At 44.2% G+C, this 18,270-nt stretch overlaps 1 protein-coding gene across 3 annotated transcripts; it reads right to left on the reverse strand.

Moving 5' to 3' along the window:
* Positions 1-2,091: 2,091 nt before the first annotated feature.
* zhx3b (zinc fingers and homeoboxes 3b) lies at positions 2,092-18,119 on the reverse strand. Of its 3 annotated transcripts, none has more exons than XM_056385219.1 (7): positions 17,933-18,119; positions 10,351-11,261; positions 10,136-10,243; positions 8,453-10,039; positions 7,041-7,778; positions 4,812-5,094; positions 2,092-3,356 (listed from the first exon to the last, which is right to left on the reverse strand). In XM_056385219.1, the coding sequence occupies exons 2-7, from the start codon at positions 11,092-11,094 to the stop codon at positions 3,346-3,348; spliced, it is 3,471 nt and encodes a 1,156-aa protein (XP_056241194.1). In that variant the 5' UTR covers positions 11,095-11,261; positions 17,933-18,119; the 3' UTR covers positions 2,092-3,345. The 3 variants fall into 3 exon arrangements, with proteins under 3 accessions (XP_056241194.1, XP_056241192.1, XP_056241193.1); XM_056385217.1 differs by lacking the exon at positions 17,933-18,119 and adding an exon at positions 17,661-17,923; XM_056385218.1 differs by lacking the exon at positions 17,933-18,119 and adding an exon at positions 11,438-11,779.
* Between the last annotated feature and the right edge of the window lie 151 nt (positions 18,120-18,270).

The following is an 18,270-nucleotide window of genomic DNA, read 5'->3' on the forward strand; positions in this document are numbered from 1 at the left end:
AAACGTCGTTGAATGCACCAGAGAGAATCGGTTTCATTAGCTCCAGATACTGCACCGCAGGAAGACAGTGCTTAAGTTTCAGTCTCAGATATGTTAATAGCAGCCTGAGAGTAGGTGGATTTATCTATTGCAGTCTTGATTAGCTGAAAGGGTTTTTTGAGGGTTTGTGGAGTTAATCTGTCTTATGCGATAATAACCTGAATATCTTTGGGGCTGTTGGTTGGACAGAACAAGAAATTTTAAAACGACACTTAAGGATTTAAGAAAGTGTGATGGCCATTTTTGGCAGTAAGTGAGAGAGAGAGAGATAATGACAAATGCATAGTAACTTGCAACAACAAATGCAGGCCTCTAACACCCAGACTTAAGGATAAATCAAGTAAATATAAAGTGCATAAATAAACAATAAACATATTAAAATGTTAAGATTATTTTAGATTATAGTCAACATCGGGCAGACATGATAATATCCTACACTATACACCAGGGGTCAGCAGTTAGGTTCAACCAGTTGTCAGTTTTTTTTCAGCACTGTTCATTTTGGGGTCAAGGTAGTGGAAAAACATTTTTTTTTGTTTATTTCTATAATGGATTTAATTGATTTGTAAAATGTTTTTTAAGATTGTATCTGAGGACAGATATGTTTTCCTATTAGTGAGACTCAAATGTGAATATACACTCACCAAGTAGCAATTGATTAGAAACACCTGTACACCTGCTTATTCAGGCAATTATCCAATCAGCCAATCATGTGGCAGCAGTGCAGTGCAGATACAGCTAGGGAGCTTCAGTTCGTGTTCACATCAAGCATCAGAATGGAGAATAAATGATTGCTGGTGTGAGACTGGCCAGACTGGTTGGAGCTGAGAGAAAGACTGCAATAACTTGGATAACCTTTACAACTGTGGTGAGCAGAAAAGCATCTCAGAATGAACAACATGTTGAACCGTGAGGTGGATGAGCTACAACAACACGAAGACCACGTCAAGTTCTGCTCCTGTTGGACGAGAACAAGAATCTGTGTCTGCAGTGGGACACAGGCTCACAAAAACTGGACATTTGAAGACTTCTCTGGATTTCTACTGAGGCACCAATCAATCATTGTCTGAATGCAACAACCTATCTGGGTTTTGTTACTGACCATGTGCAATGACAAGATTGGCAGCGTGACTGTGCGGCTGACAAATCTGCAGAAATGATGTGATGCAGTTGTGTCACCATGGAGCAGAATCTCAAAGAAATGTTGTGGAGAATGTTGTGGAGTCCAAGCCACGAAGAACTGAGGCTGCCTGAAGAGCAAAGGGAGGAAACATCCTGCACTGGTGGTTTTGAATGAAGTGCTCGGTAAGTGTTGCAAAACAACACAAAATATGTAACTGGTAGTTTATCTGTAAACGGTAGGTAACAGGGTCGTGGTCATTGGGAATCACCTGAGCCTTCAACATCAACTGTAGATTTATGAAAAATTATGTAGGAGTTTTCATTACTATTCAAAGATAAGGCTTGAATCTTTCCATATTTTTCTGCTTGTCAACAAATCCCCTGAAAAAAACAACTTTGTTGGTACCGTCTCTCAAATCTCCCTGTCTAATTTTATTCATACAGCCCCATAGCACACATTTGTCACAAGGGGTTTTCCGATCTGTTCAGAATAGGGCACCCTCTGTCCTCAGGTCCTGGCCTATTGGCTCCTATTGAGGACATGAACCTTCAAAAATGGGTCACAAATTTATAGTTTATAGTTATAATAAATATATATAACAGCTGGGCACTCGAGTTTTTCAGTAGTTAATCAAACAGGAGTAAGCTGGGGATAAATACACATTTGACAAGCCTGTATTTAAAGCAACAGGACAGTGTATGTGGGATTGACTCAAAATAAACTACAGTGTGCAAGTTTATTGTAATAAAGGAATATCTCCCACAATGCGACTTGGCTACACTGGCGATACTTGTTAGTGGGATCAATTTATTGTTGGTTGTGGTGTTTTTTTATGGGATTTGTTAACAAGTAAAATATAGATTACAACCAGTGTTATCCTTTAAACACTATGTGGAGGACTTGGAAGCCAATAACACCCGGAGCCACAGGTTTATTACATTCTGTTTATTCTGCAAATACCATCTGTAAAAATTATACATCAAGCCTAAGTATGGAACTCTGGTAAAAGTTCACAGTTCTTTTACAGTCAAATTTATTTTATAAGAAAGTTCCATAAAAACAAATGTACGTACACGTCAGTGACGTCAAGAAGAAGCACTTGATGCTACAACACAAACCAGATTCCATATTCTAATATATTGTGTCGTCTTTTTTGTTTGAGACACAACAGGGTGCTTGCCCTCTTTGGATGAAACGATTCCAGACGTTTTCCCATACTGAACAATTTTATGTTCTATTTAACCAAAGAGTATGTACAAATAAGAAATGAAAAGAGAGTACAAAGAGATGTCCAAAAAAAACTTCAAGACATGATCAAATTAACATCAGTGCAGAGTTTCACATAAGATGCTATGAACAGCGTCGCTAGCATGTTCAGAGTAAGCTGCAAGCATGAAGTCAAAGTGTGAGAGTGCATGGTGAAGGTCAAAGCAGTATGAAAATGACACAATGGAAAAAAGAAGGTTCATTTGATTTAGTTTAAGGCCTCGGCAAGCACCCTGTAGAGCTGTGCAGTTTCTCGTACCCCAAAACAAACGATGAACAGTATCCCAACACTGCCGATCCTCGTCTGAGGGTTGACTTGGTCGATAACTGTCCAAACCCAACCCCCACCCCTGATCAACATCTGCTGAGGTTTCAATCTCGACCACACTTCTCCCTTTTTTTTTTTTTCCCTCTTCGTGTTCTTCCTCCACATCCACCCTCGCTTTTTTTTTTTTTCCTTTCTTCCTTTCTCCCATTCGAGCAGGCAGGCAGAACAAACACGGCAGAAAAACACCTCGCCCCTCCCTCCACCACCTCCACTCCTGCACTTCAGTTTCTACTGGAACTTCCTTCTGAAGGGAAAATGGCGGACAGGAGGATATTGGAGAGGGTGTGTGTAGCAGGGGGGTAGACAAAACAGGGGGAGGGCAGGGAGAGTGGGTGGGTGGGTGGATAGATGGATGGATGGGGGGGAGGGAGGGGGGTGTTAGTGGCTTTAGCGTCCATCTCACGTAGCGGGGGAGGTCATGTCAACCTCTAGGGGTGTGAGCGAGAAGGAAAGAGGGATGGGTGGGGATAGTTTCAAGGTCCAATTCCATCCAGTGATCCTGTTACAACCGCATCTGCCATCTTTTACTCAGACTCCCGACACAAAGACCACCTGCGTCGTGAACTCCATCCTCAAACAAAAGCCCTCTTCAGTCTGTTCCTGTAGCAATTAAACAAAAAAAAAATGTAAAATCCATTAGCCAGACAACACACTCCAGAAAACATGTATAAATTTTCTTCAAGATTATACAGTGCGCTGGTGTCGGACATGTATTTGTTTGAAATAAATACCTGTCACAGCGCGCCTCATTACTCATAATTATGATCATTTTGTTTTTGTATGTTCCACTTTACACTTCTGTGTCACCCGAGAGACAATTACACACATTACTGCGGTGACTCATCCCTATTTAACACCATTTAACAACCAGCACCAGCCAAAAAAAAAAAAAAGTCAAGATAAAAACTAAGCATTTCCTTTTTAAGCCTAAATACTTCCTTACTTTATTTTATAACAGGTCTGATTTAGGGCTGCAACAACTGTCACTTAATTGATTAGTTGAATGTGATTGTCCAAATTAATAGATACACTTAAAAAATGCCAAAAATGATCCAGTTCCAGCTTCTGAAATGTGACTATTTGCTGCTTTTCTTGGTCATATGTGTAATCTTGGTCAGTAACACATTACTAAGTGACATGTTATAGTAATGTGATTACTTTAAAGTGATAAGTAGTCCAAGTGATTACTATTTGAAATTCAGTAGTTGCAGAACAGTTGGTAATCCCATAATTTGGGGGTTGACTTGTTTGTCGGCTTACCGAGTTTAACTGAGGGCTGATATGAATGTGGTTTGTGTGCGGTCTGTCGGGATACTGGTCCATGACATGTTTGTTGTGAGGGGAGGGCAGTAGCTTGTGTCTCCAGGTAGTCTCAAAGTTGTCATCTTTAAATTTTGTGTGTTCCTACCTGTCTGATGTGGAAAATATTAACCACAGGTGCATGTACATTTCAGAGTCATCTCTTTTTCTTTTTTTTTTTTTTATAAAGAGTTGGAGGGTGTATAATTGCGCGTTTGGCCATTCTTGAGAGCTACGTGCAGTCACCAAGGCAAAGTGAGCTGCTGGATGGTCAGTAAAACCCTTCAAACTGAGGAGCTGCCTGCTCGTTAAACTTTCTCATCTTCTGTTGCATGTGTTAAATACAAAAGATGCGACGTGGGAGTAAAGGAAGTGAAGAACTTTCAAAAGGAGTTAATGACAGTAAAGTAACAAGAAATGGAACATATGACTTTTGCTGCTGAGTAATTAGTAAAGTGATGCGATTACTTTGTCAATGAGTAATGGGTAACCGATTAGATTTGATGAATGAATATCTTGAGGTTTTGAACTCTGTCGGACAAAAGGAGCATATTGAAGACATCGCCTTGGGCTCTGAGAAATTGTGAATGCCATTTGTTCTTTTTATATTTAATAGATTAATCAAGAAAATAATCAATGATTAAAATAACAGCCGTAGTATGGTTGCAGTGTGTTTTACTCTACCGAGTCAATCTTATGGGATTTTACTACTGTATGTATCACACTAAAGACTAAAACTTTAGACGTGAAGACTACCTTTAGTAGGATTCACAGTCTCGTCAGTTTTGGCCTCCTCTGCTTCTGTTGCGACACCACACACCGACTGCTCCATTTTCTCCTCCGTTCCTCCTCCTGGCTGTGACTCCAGAGGGGAGGATCCTGTTGTTTGTGGCTCGGCTTCCACACCTGGTGCTACTGGTTTTGGTCCTGTCGCATCAGAATCAGCAGTTTGTTCCATGTGGGGCGAAGCTGCCTTGGTAGAGAACCAGTGTCGAACCAAGTCCGTTGTTAAACCACTAGCCTGAGCCAGTTCCTGCAGCTGTGTAGAAAGAATCGTCCATGTTAGTTCAAAGCTCCACATCAAACGGACGGGCAATGATGAGGTTTGGCCCGTTCCATTTTGATCACAAATTTTAAAAGACCTCATTAAATTACAGGATATGGGTAAATGGTGAAAACATAGTGTAATTTATAAGCAAAGAGTAATAAAATCAGCATACTGCCTCATGATGTCAGCTACACAGCAATAACTATCTAAAGTTAATTAGCCATCTTATTATTTATTATTAAATCTATATAATGTAATGCAATCCAGCACAAGATCTCTGCCACATATTCTTCCTTTACAAAACTTATAATGGCCAGTTATTCTTCCAAAGTATTAATTCAGCCATATATTTATTAATGTTCTATTGAGGTGGTAATCAATGGTGGTGCAGGACTGCATTACACTGAATATTCTTCCCGCCACGTGTTTCCAAGTGGTGACCTCTCTGAATGTTATCATCCTTGTGAAGGTAGGATTTATGACCCAGCTGTTGTATTGGCTGGCATTAGATGTTACCTAACGAAGCGGCCGCTGAGTTTATTTTCCAGAGCAATTTATCTCCAGACCAATATATTAATGTTGTACCACTGATGCACAGAAAATACAATGTAAATACTGGAAAAATATTTTACATTCCATCCTTCTTGGTCTTGTTTATCCTACCATGATCAAGACCCTTTCTCTTTCATTTTACCTCATTTTTAGGTTTGTTTCTATTTAATATGAGCTATGAACTTTATGTATGTGCAAATTTACTCAGCACTAAAAAAAAAAAAAACACAATGTACATGTGCTCTAATCATCAAAACCTGAATGTAGTCAGAGAGACACTTGGATGCATTAGACAAAATCAATAACGGATGTTAATATGTTAATACTAAGAAGATAAACAATGTCGATCATAATATTATATTGCTGTGCCCTAGACTATCATCTGTTTCTCTATTATCACCTGGCTCTAAAATATAAATTAAAACAGTTTTCTCAGAGAAAACCCTTAATCACAAACAAAAAATTTACCAGCGCAGAATAATCAGAGAAAATCTATTAACTTCTTTCTACCTTCATACTTCATATTGTAGTTGCTCAAACTCCTATGTTTGAATTCTAGTGTTGTTTTACTTGTCTGTACCACACGTCTGTTTTACACTTCTTCGCTGTTATGACACTTTAGAATTTCACAGCGTGGGATCAAATAAGTTGTTATCTGACATACAGTGGCTATGCCAAAATGAATAAATAATTAAATAACTAAAAACGTGTATGCTTCAGATACAGACAAATCAACCGAAGTGCCACACAGCATAAAATGAACATAGCTTAATAAAACACACATGCTGAGTGCTACGCCTCCAACAGCACATTGATATTTTCACTCAAAAGAACAAACTGCTTCATAAACAAGCTCTTTTGAGATCTGCAAATTGCAGGAAAATCCCACGCACTGAGTCCTGAGTGAAACACAGCAAAGAAAATTGGTGAATTTGTTTCACACTGATTTAAAAAAAAAAAAAAAAAAAAAAAAAAATCAATCATATTAATAAATAATAAAGATACACACATGCATGCATCTAGGAAGTGAAATTCGGGGGGGGGGGGGTGGGGTGGGGGGGGGGGGTGTTATCACTTGTGTGGCCACAAAGTCATTTGCATGTAAACCCTCAAAATAACTTCTGCTTAACACAGAAAAACAACTGTGGCTTTAAGAAAAGCGCACGAATGTTCCAAGGAGAAAAAAAAGTAATAACAAGAAACTTTATGGATCAACTTGTTACCTAGAGTAAAAGCATAACATAAAACAGAATATTAAGACTAAAATCCATCCTGGTCTTTTATCATAGCAGCACAGATTATTCATCTGCCTCTCAGGCTTCAGTTGTTCAGAGCCACTGAACTTCTCTAAGAAAACAAGTAAACTATTTGTTGTCGCCAAATACCTGTGACTCCTCGAGGCTGCCGTGGACGTCGAGGTGGGCCTGGAGAATCTCTGCGTTCCCTTTCTGGAGATCCTCCTCCAGAGCCGTGGTCTGATACGACTCCAGCCACTTCAGTTGGCCGTTCTTCTGCACATAGCGGCAGTCCCCAAACCAGCGCACTACTTCAGGTCTGGGCAGTCCAGTACCTGAGATGAGTTCATCATACTGAGTAGCGCTGGGCCACTGGGTTCGGGCGTAGACTTGTTTGAGCAGGTGAAGCTGATCTGCTGTCTTCTTACCTCGGATGGCTGTGGGTTTGGGAGAGTGGGATGGTTTGTGTGTTGGGGTGGAGGATTGGGGTGGTTTGGGGGTGGAAGATGGGGTGGGGCCTGGGGAGGACGCAGGTGTGCCGCTGGTTTGAAGTGGTAAAGCAGGACTATCCAACCCTTCCCCCTCCGCTTTGCCATTGGCCTCCGTCACCTTCAGCATCTTCAGATTAATTTTAATAGGGTTGACTTTCAGTTCTCCTGAAGCGTCCTCTCTTTGTCGTTCCTCCCCTTCTACCTCCATCTCCCCCTCCTCTTCTCTGACTGCGCGCTCTGCCTCCTCTTTCTTTTTCTCAGCTGCCAATCTCTTCCTCCTCTCAGCAAACCAGCCATGGATCTCCCTCCTGGTCATCTTGGTCTCAGATCGCAGTCTGTCCACTTCTTCGCCCGTTGGGTCAGTGTCCTGGGCAAAACTGGCCTCTAGTGCCTTTACCTAAACATGACACAGGTATTGACAAGGTCAGTGGCTTGGAGGAACTGAGTAGAACTAAACAGAGGGATTAGCTGAGCGAAGAGAAAATTAATCTGCAACACTTTAAATCAATTGTCAAACAAAAAGACCAAAACATTTTCTGGTTCCAGCATCTCCACTGTGAGGATTTGTTGCTTTTCTGTTATTTCTCACTGTAAACTAAATTTTTTTGGGGGCTTTTGGACTTTTGGTCGGACAAAACACGAAATGTTAAGATGTCACCTTGGCATCTTTACATTTCTGATGGGCATTTTTCACTATTTTCAGGCCTCGTATAAATTACATGAAGTACTGGTTAATAGCCACTGGTTTAGCATTGCTCTCCTATAACACACAGTCAAGCTCACAATGGACTGACAATTCAGCAAAACCAGAGATACCATCTTTTTTTACACTACACTCAACTGCAAACTGTTTGGTCAGTATTCAGCTGTGTTATACTTAGTGGCTAATGTAGCTTCAAACTGCTATCTCACTACTTTCCAACTTCAAACCCCCCAGATGTTTTTCATTTTCAAACTTGTAGTCTTCAGTTTTTTTTTTTTTTCTGATGAATTCAGACTCTGTGCAAACCTGAACAACCTGTCCAACATTTTATGCCCATGACTTGTTGCACACAAAGGGCAGATTCTCACCTGGTGGGGTTCTCTCTCCTTGTAGCGGATAGCTGTGAAGTCAGGAGAAGGTGGTCTGGGGAGTCGGCGGGAAGGTGTGGTGGGTGAGGTGGGAGTCTGTGTTGCAGTTGGACTCAGAGGTGCAGAGCTGTGCTGGGGTGTTTTTGCACCAGAGTTGCTGCTGCTTTCTGAGAGGTCGACAGGGTTGACACTGCCAGCGGTGCCACTCCCTGGTGTACTCGAACCACTCCCCGTTCCAGCTGCATTGCTGGATTTAGTCTGCGCACCTGTGCTGGTGCGTGAACCTTTGAGGTTGCGAAAGTGGTACCGCCGGTCACTGAACCACTTGCGGACTTCTCGTACTGTGAGCCCGGTAAGAGCAATGAGGCGGTCCACCTCTTCCTGGTCGGGAAACTGGCTTACCTGAAAACTGTCCTTCAGAGCGTTGAGCTGCTCTTGAGACTTCTTGCCCTTGTAAAAGTTGGGGTCGAGGAATGCGTTAACAGGTGTCCTGGAGCCGGGTGTGCTGCTTGAAGGCGCTGCAGGAGAGGGGGAGGAGGATTTGGATGCAGGGGAAGACGCATCCTCCATTTTGATGGTTGAAGAGTCACTGGTGGTGGGGTCAACATCGTCTGTGCTTGCGTTATTTGTGTTATTTTTGTTGCTGCTACCGTTAGTATCTTTGCTCCGCTGTCCTTCACTGCCTGCCTTGCTGTTACTGTTAACAGATTTGCTGTCTATGGTGTTTTTGCTTTCTGTGGTTACTTTGTTGTCACTCTGCAGGAGGCTGGTGTTGCTGGCTTTGCTGATATCAGTGTTCTTAGCATTTACATGACTGGTAACATTGCTATTGGTCTTGTCTTTGCAGTCTGCATTAGCACTTCTGTGTTTACCATTGACAGTGCTCACCCTACCATTACCATGATTACTGCTTCCAAGACTAAGGTTGATGACACTAGCTTGACTGCTACTAATAATGCTGCTAGTGCCCCCTCCCCCACTCCTACTACTATTGCTGCTGCTAATGATGTTGCTCCCAGTGCTGCTGCTGCCCACCGTCCCCACCACCATGCTGACGCCTTTGTCTGCCACCAGGGCTGCAGCAGGTCGGGCCTGCATCATGGGGCGAGCTGCTGCCTGCGGCTTGGGTGTGACAGCCAGGGCCACAGGAGCACTGCTAACCTGGATACCGTTGGCCATTACAGGCTGTGTGACGATTACCCCTCCTTGGCTGACAAGAGATCCCTGCAGGATATGAGGGATCCCAGTGGCTCCCAGTGACGCAGGCAGGACTGTGATTGTGTGCTGGGCTGGGCTGTGGTGACTCTGCGTGTGGTTCTGCGAGCTGGAGGGCGCTGTCTGAATGATGGTGTTGAACATCTTCCTCCTGGCCTCCTCGATCTCCTCAGGAGACCAGCTGATGCCTTGTTTAAGTCTCTGGGCTGTGAACCAGATCTTAATCTGCTCTTCAGGGAACTTTGTGACCACAGTCAGATAGCAGAGCTCAGCCTTTGTGGGGTATGGGAACTTACTGAAGGAGGTCTTCAAGAAGGAAGAGGAGTCCATGGAGGCACTGTAAGTAGGGATGCTGCTCAAAGGAATCATCACCTGGGAGAGAAAAATATGAAAACGAGAGCAGGAGATTATTATGTTATTTAATATAAAGTTAACAGTGGTACACAAAAAACAAATAAAAACAATTACCTTGGGGAGGTTTTTGGAGGAAGATGACGAAGAAGTGGAGGAAATATTTGAGGAGGCTGTGATTGGTGCAGATTGATGAAGGCCTCTGCTTTGAACCACTGAGACCACCTGTAGAAAACAGATATAAAACAATCTAAATAATATAATCAAAATCAAATCAAAAGAAACCTTTCCAAAACAGTCAAACTATAAAAACCAAAAGAAATACCATCTACCTGTGTGATGGGGGTCTTGAGCATCGGTAATGCTCCAGAGCCGTTGACTATCTGGATTGCTGAAGGCAGCGTGACCTTGGTGGTTCCATTGTGAACTATTGTGGGAACATGGGTGACCGTCACTGCAGCAGTCTCTTTTCTCTCGACCTCTCTGGAGGAAGAGATGGAGTGAGGGTCTGAGGAAGACTCATCAGACACTGGGTGAGACACTACTATCCGTTTAGGCTCCGATTTGCCCTTCAGCATTCTCATAATTGGCGTTTTGGTGATGGAAATCTCACTGTCCTTCCCTGACTCTGTCCCAGTTATAAGATTCTGCTCCACCACGACCCTCCTGTCCCTCCTCCTCAGCTGTAAAGTGGTGTTCAAAGTGCTGGGGTGAACCCTGGCATTGTGCAGGGCCAGCCCTTCAAACTTGGGCGCTGAAACCCCACAGCACACACAAAAGAAGCTGGGGTCGGCACGGAAGTCTGGGTGCCCGGTGTACACGTGATCCAAGAACAAGTTAAGGTCATGGGTTTCAAAGTTACAAGGCTTACAGGTGTAAGTGCCAGCACCGTCTTTGACAGCATCCCCTGCCTCTAGTTTGGAAGACTCTCCAGGATCTAAGGGGCTATGTCTGCCCCCTCCAGAAATCCTGGACTGACGGAGAAGAACAGGAGAGTCCTGTTCAATTTCCTCTGGCGGGCGTATGATCTTGCTAGGTATCATACAAGGAGTAGTAGACTTCCTCTTGCTGGCCATGGTGTGATCACGAGGTGGGGAGGGTTGGTCAAATGGCTGTGAATGGGGTGTTAGTGGGAATATAAGTTGTTTCTCGATGACTATAGACCAGGCGTGGGGGAAGGAGGACGGTGGTACTTGTCCATAGGTCCACTTGCAGTTCTCACTGCAATTTTGAGGTAAAAGACCTGGAAAAGAGAGGAGAACATGTTTTAGTTCAAGTCATCAATCACCATACAATACGATACACCTGTAATTTGTTGAATAGATTTGCATGAAATGTTTAATTTTAAGTGCAAATGAGGGCAGAGATGGGAGAGCGAGAACAGACTGTGAGGAGAAGAAATAAGATGGGATATCTTACACTCCTCAGTACAAGCTGGTTTCCTCTCAGCTGGATGAAAATCATGCACGGCTGGATGTTTTCAAGTCAAATATCAGCAGCATAAGTAATAATAAGGCCTTGTGAAAAGATTCAGCTGAAGTCCTTAAAATCCAGAGTTGCTTGTAAATCTTTAATTTAAAAAAAAAAAAAAAAAAAAAAAATCAAGTCTTCCCCTCAACTCTCCTGGCTATCTCCTTTTGAGAAGGCATTCAAACAAGCGCAGTCTGCTTCTTCACTAAAGGCTTTTTGGGAGAACTCCTGTCTTACCCCCTTCTTTCCCCTCCCCCACACAACTCTGTCTCACTTCCCCTCGTTCAGACACACCCCCACAGAGAGAGCACATTCTGTATTTTTTTTTTAATCCAGTGTCTCTGTAGCTTCACCGAACACCTTCATAAAAAATTGCCACAGAAATAGTCACTTGTAAATGTGTTTCTTTTGATAGGGTCTACTTGACAATTGTGCAAGTGGGTGGTTCAACAGATATTACTTGGAAAGATGGCGTTCTCACCCAACAATGGTACAGTCAGCACAGACAGAAACACACAAATCTGCACATGAATATGAATCTTGAAATTTTCAATTCACCCTCTGATCCCCTGTCTCCATACAAAATGGCGAAGCTTCCTGTGGAGGAGTTTTCCCCTCCCACCTTCCTTCGCTCCCTCTCTCTGACAGAGAGGTTGTGATGCAGCATTGGAGGACAGCTCTAGGGCAATTGCTCTCCCAATCACTCTGCACCGACATGACACCTCACGCACAGAGCAGCAAAAGCTCACAAAAAGTTCAAAGGCTTGCAGAAGTTCAACAGGAAAACCCTTCAAACCTCTGAACGTCCAGCACCTCCCTATGCAAAGACATTTTATTGAGAAAACCAAAGGCAGCCTTTCTAGTAGAGCGCCCCAATCTAAAATAATCTTGCCTTTCCTATGCACAAACGGAGCAGTTCAATGCAAATATAAATCTGTCTGAGACTAGTTTCAGATTCAGTGCAACCTCTTTGTGCAATATGCTGCTGCAGCACCACCGTCTCTCTCGGGTGACCAGAATACTTCAAGTCAGTGTCACCATACAATAAATCTGCCCTTCTCCAATTGTTCAACAGCAAATGATTTCTCTCGCTTATGCCCACAAGCGCACACACAGACAGCCGTGCTTTGCCACAGAAAGGTCATGGTACATTAGCTCAGAGCCCAGTTAACCCTCACAGGACCGGGTGTGACAGATGCCCTTTCACACACTAACCGAGCAAAGGTATACAGAGTTCACTTTTCAGAAGCGTACAACCTCAGTTCCAGTTTGAGTCAAGAAGAGTAACGTCATCTTCAGTTCATCTTCAGTCTACATATCTCACTAACTTTTAGTGTTGATTTTTTTCACATCAACACCACAAATAATCAAACAATGGAATTCTTTATTAAGCCTGTGATGAAAACCTAATCGTATTCTGCGCATCTTTGCCTGATTCTCATCACTGACAGATCCCTCTCTTTGGGTCAGAGTGTGAGGGGTTAACAGGAAAATTAAGTTTGCTACTGTGGAGGGAACGTGATGCCCCTTGTACCCCCGTGCACCCCCCAGAGAGAGTAACTGCCCTTGGCTGGGGCTGTTGTGCACCCCTCCTACTCCCCTGCCATTCAGTTCTGCATCAGGGGGCACTGCTCTGCCAAGGCAGGCTGGTCACATGACCAACACAAAGGCTTATGGGTGGGCAGTCTCAGCCATCCATCACGTGGTTCTGTTGGGTGTGGGTGGGCAAGCGAGAGGAGAGGAGAGGGAGAGCGAACGGGAGAGGATGGTGGGGGATGGGCGGCCAGTTTGGGGTGAGGAGGCGAGTGAAGGAGGGGTGTTAACTGTCGTGGAGGAAGCACTGAGGTGTTTCAGTGAGGAATTTTCTTCCCTGATACCCCCCTCCAACCAGCCAACACCGTCCCACCCCACCCTGCCAACCCCCGCTCCTCAACGCCCCCTTCTTGCTCCAAACTACAATCACACACTCCTTCCCTCTCTCCCTCCCTCCCTCCTCGCTGTACTGCAAAGCCTGGAATGTTCCAACCCGAGCTCTTCAGCCAGTGGACATAACCTGGAGTTCAGCTTCAGTGTCTCTATGTGCACGCACATGCATTTTAGTGCCTCATGCAAAATAATTACTCAAACTAAAAAAAACAAAACACAAATAAAAACAGAACACATAAGGTGTAAAAGTATAAAATCCCGTCATTCAGACAGACGTTAAGACTGATAAACTGCGCTACAATACCAACAAAGTTTTCAGTTTACACCCTGATAGCACGAGAGAAATCAAAACCACAACTGTGTGTGAAACACAGTTGCAGAGTTCAGCCTCAGCAAGGGGAGTAACCAGCAGAGACCCACAGGCCTCATACAGGTGAGGACTGAAACAATGCACAATGCAAGCTGAGCTATTATTGGTGAGTCCAAATGGGCAAGCTCATGTCTCAGCAATGCCAGGCTGAGATGAGTTCTGTTGACTCACTGGTATGAGTGCGTTGGCCAGTAACTTTAATTTGAATGTAGCACATACGTTGACTGACCATGTGGTGATGGTGGGTTTGTGTCTGTTATATGTGTCAGCATTTGCATGTGTGGGTTTCCTGTGAGATACAGAGTGTAGAGAAGGGAGGTGGGGGGGTGGGTGGGGGCGCATGTGTGCTTGTGTTTCTGTGTGTATGTGGTGTATGTGTGTGTGTGTGTGTGTGGGGGTGGCTGCCTGCATGCCTGTGTGTGCAAGGCTTGTTTACTGAGGTAGTGAGGCTGCCATTTTTCCTGTCTGTGAGAATCAGATATCTCCCAGTGACACACAAAGACAATGTTTTTGTCCTCCTGGTTCATAACCTATATTATCTATGCCTCGTCAATGGCTCAGCACAGCATGACCTCCTTTCATCCCCTAGCCTGACTCTTGTCTAGGCCTGGGCTATATCCTCTGAGTACAGGCCAATTATAGCACTCACACACACTAGAAATCCTACCGCTTGGTCACAAAGTGTAGCTGCATGCCAACTTAACTTCTCATCTCATCACCTAGCCAAGAATACAGGTGTAATGCTGATATCTGTGTACGAACTGTTCTCTTCACTCAGACATAGAATAGGTGTACAACATAGGCAGCCCTTTCCTTGTCTGCTCCATTTCTTGTTCCTGCTCTCGTCTTTTTTCCTCCCTCTTCGCCTGTCTCTTCACCCTCACTCCCCCTCCCTCTTCCAATAGTCTCTTCACCCTCTGTCTTCCCCTCCCTCCCTCCCACCGTTCCTTCTTCTCCTCCCTCTCCAAGCAAGTTTGGCCCAGGGAGACAGGTCGGCAGCGCCACTGGTGTGTTACTGTCCCCATGGCAACCACCTCCTACCCTCTCTCTCTCTCTCTCACCAGCTCATTTCTCTAAAGCACATGCGTGTGGGTAAACACGCACAAACATGGTTACTCAGATGCGCACACACACACTACTCTTATACCATCCAGTCCTTGGCTCTAGCGGAGCTTGTTTGTTCCATACACCCCTGTGAGTGGTATTTGGAGAGTCCCTGCCCTGCTCCTATTTCAGTGCCTCCCTCACGCGGTGTTGATGTCTCCCAGCTAGGTGCGGTCGCCGTCGTCAAGGCACACTATTGGCCAGAGCTGATGGCGTCTCTTCCTGTTAACTCAGTGCCCGAGTCCCCTGTCCAGACATCTGCTTGGGCCACTGCTCTCTGTGGCTCTTGTGTTTGGCCTGTAGTGGCCTGAGGCATGCAGGCTTCTTGTATTCACTGTAGGCAACGCAGGCATGGATACATAAACACGCCCGAAATCCTGGCAGATGCTATCTCTTTCAGAGAGAGAACTGAAGAACCACCTCTGTCCCCCAGTGTATTCAAGATAATTATCAAGTCTGCACCAGAAGACAAACCCTTTGCCATCTACGAGTCAGTTCAAAAACACAAACTCTGTGCTTTTTTTGTCCTATGTACACAAATCCTTTGCCTTGTTTTCTTTTAACCCAAAACACAAACACTGTGCCAGTTACTTAATTTACTCCCACCTTAAACAGACATGGCTCCAGCCAAGCACCTCCTGTCAATCAACTCATTCACTCATACCTCCACTGACAACCACGGCTCACCACTCTAAATGCTTACATGTTTTGTTGAGTCTGAACTCCTTTCCACTCCTGTTTTAATTCTTTATACAACACTGGCAACATTAAGAAAAACCTCTAAGACAGCATTCCTACAGTGTCATTCCATCTGCTCCTGAGTCCCATCTGGGCTGCTCTCAGGTCAGGGAGTGGATGGCTGCGTGGGATGCAAACGGCTGCATTGCTGTGGCCACTGCCAGTGCACGCGTTAAAACTGGGTTGCTGAGAGGGGAGGGAGAGAGAAATGGCGGAACACCATGCTCTGTGCTGTCCAACCTAAAATGGCTGACATCACAAGCTGTTAACCAGCCAAGCAGAGCAAGAGGCTACTACTGCTGCTGCTGCTGGCGACCCAAACCTACTCGCTCTGGACGTGCGAGAGGATCACACTGCTCTCCCCCAAGACTGTGAAAAGACTCTTGAGTAGCAGCCGACTCTGTTTTTGTGGTCATACTTGGTAGAGATCTGCAAGTAAATCGTCATTACACGGGTCAACACAGAAGAGAGAAGAAACTGACTGATGAAAAGTCATTACAGAAGGACTGACGCACAGAAAGGATCCCTCACTTTCATTACAACATCTGCTAATCATGTGATGCTTAATGAGAAAAAACTAGTACAGCAAAGCAAAGAAGATTCTCAATATGTGAAATGAACAAAAGTACAAGGCCAAAATACGATTTCAGTAAGTGCTGTGCTGATGAATCCTTTCATACAAAGCAGCTCAACCTGTATCAGCTGCAAACCTGAAAGTGAGGGGAAGACGAGAGAGGGAGAGAAGGAGAAAGAGAGGGTGGGAGGTTGTGATGGGGGTGGGGGGTGGGTGAGTGAGACTATTCAATGAGATGTGCAGCCATTGAGCTCAAGCCATCACCACAGTAACAATGAATTACAGCAAGATGAGGCACAACATCAAAATAATAATAATTACAATATTATAACAATAATAACAAAACTTTTGTTCAGCTGTTTCAAACAGCCGAGATCGACTATTTCTTGTATCCAAGAAAAAGTCTGATATAGTCAACCTGAATGTTGTGTTTCCACTTGTGATCATTAACAACACTATGCAAACTGTTTTCTTCTGAGAGTAAAAGGCGTACTGTGGGTGATAAATAAATAGCTGGATTAAGCTACATGTCTATGCCTGGGACTCACGTGGGCATCAAACACAAATTAGCTGTCTGGGAAAGCTTTGCTCTAATCCCTGGAGTCACACACACTCATGACAACACTGACATGATAAATAACCAAGGCAACAGTTTGAAAACAGGCAACAAGGAATAAAGCATGAAATCTGATTATAGTTTATGAAAAGTGTGGAAGTCTTGATTTTAAACCAAAGTCTGGTAACACAAACGGAACATTTTATTAGATCCTGACAAAAATTTAAATAGATATATTTATATATATATATATTTATATATATAACCCTATTAACACACGCTTGTGGGTAAACCACAGTAAATTACTTTACAATGTTCATGGGGCAACTATGTAAAACAATATTAGTTTTAACTGATATGGGGTCAAAGTGATTTCTAACTTCATTCATAGCGTAAATTGAAGAAATGGGGAATGCAGCCAGTTGCTAAGGCGAAAATCCTACGGGTCTGACTTTCAAATACACCGATATCTATTTACAACTACCATGAAAACAGTGTTTCTAAAAACGTGAATAAATAGCGGTATTTTGTGAAACGGCACTGACACAAAGTGGTTGCACTGTAACGTCAGTCCCTCAGCGCGGCGGCGTCAAATATTTCCGAAAATGATGCGTGTTCATCTTCCGCTCAAGTTAGGCGGAGTGAGTCCCAACTTAATGGGCTTGTCTACATTATATGTTAGAAACAGTAACCAATTCAGAGCGGAGGAAAAGGCAAGCCCCCAGCCCAAAAAAACTACTCTCTCTCCCCCCGTTGGCTGTCGCCATTTTAAGCAGGCGACGTGCAGCTGGCCAGCACTGCTGAGCCAAAGCGCAGCCCGCAAAGGTAAGGCTTCACAATAGCTCACACAAGTTTGGGAAAGGCGAAACACTTGTATTAATGTGTATCATAAAACCACACTCACCTCGCCTTTTGTCGGAGCTCAGTGTATGCAGCGCAGGATTTAAAAAGTTTACAATGATATGGGCTCAGTGGAGCCAGAAACTGACGTGAGGTTTGGGCTTCACTGATGGCAACTTATAGGTGTAAGCCCCCTCTGTCCATCGGCTGGTGATAAACGTGACACTGGAGCCAGACCGGTCCCTACAACGACCCCCTGTTTTTGCGCTTGTTTATTTCGAGTGGCTCTCAGTGTTAAAGCAGGCGGTGGAGGGGAGGAAAATACGACGGACCTACCGAGGGAAGAGACGGACACGTGACGCAGACGTCACTGACGGTGGAGTTGGCGTGAGAGCTCGAGCTCCGCCGCGCAGAGAGCAGAAGTGAATCAGACATCCCGTCCTGACTTTGACCCAACACAACAGGGAGGGGATAGAGGGGTCGCGGTCAAGTTTTCATAAGGGATAAAACCGTTCAAAGTCCCGGTTGAAAGTGATGTTACAGCTACTCACACCTGTCCCCTTCCCAGGTGACCTCTCTTAAAGAGATAGTACACACATTATGTCAAAAGTTACCCTGCATTTATCCCCCCAAATCAACACACGACCACAAGAGAAAGCACTTAAAGCGAATAT

The sequence above is a fragment of the Seriola aureovittata genome, chromosome 9 (genome assembly GCF_021018895.1).
Source record: "Seriola aureovittata isolate HTS-2021-v1 ecotype China chromosome 9, ASM2101889v1, whole genome shotgun sequence".
Taxonomy (NCBI): Eukaryota; Metazoa; Chordata; class Actinopteri; order Carangiformes; family Carangidae; genus Seriola; species Seriola aureovittata.

Coding starts and splice junctions, on each gene's coding strand:
- zhx3b (XM_056385219.1), bottom strand. CDS start 11,094: ATGGCCAGCAAGAGGAAGTCTACTACTCCTTGTATGATACCTAGCAAG. Junction 10,244..10,350: donor TCAAGACCCCCATCACACAG/GTAGATGGTATT, acceptor TGTTTTCTACAG/GTGGTCTCAGTGGTTCAAAG. Junction 10,040..10,135: donor CCTCCAAAAACCTCCCCAAG/GTAATTGTTTTT, acceptor TTTCTCTCCCAG/GTGATGATTCCTTTGAGCAG.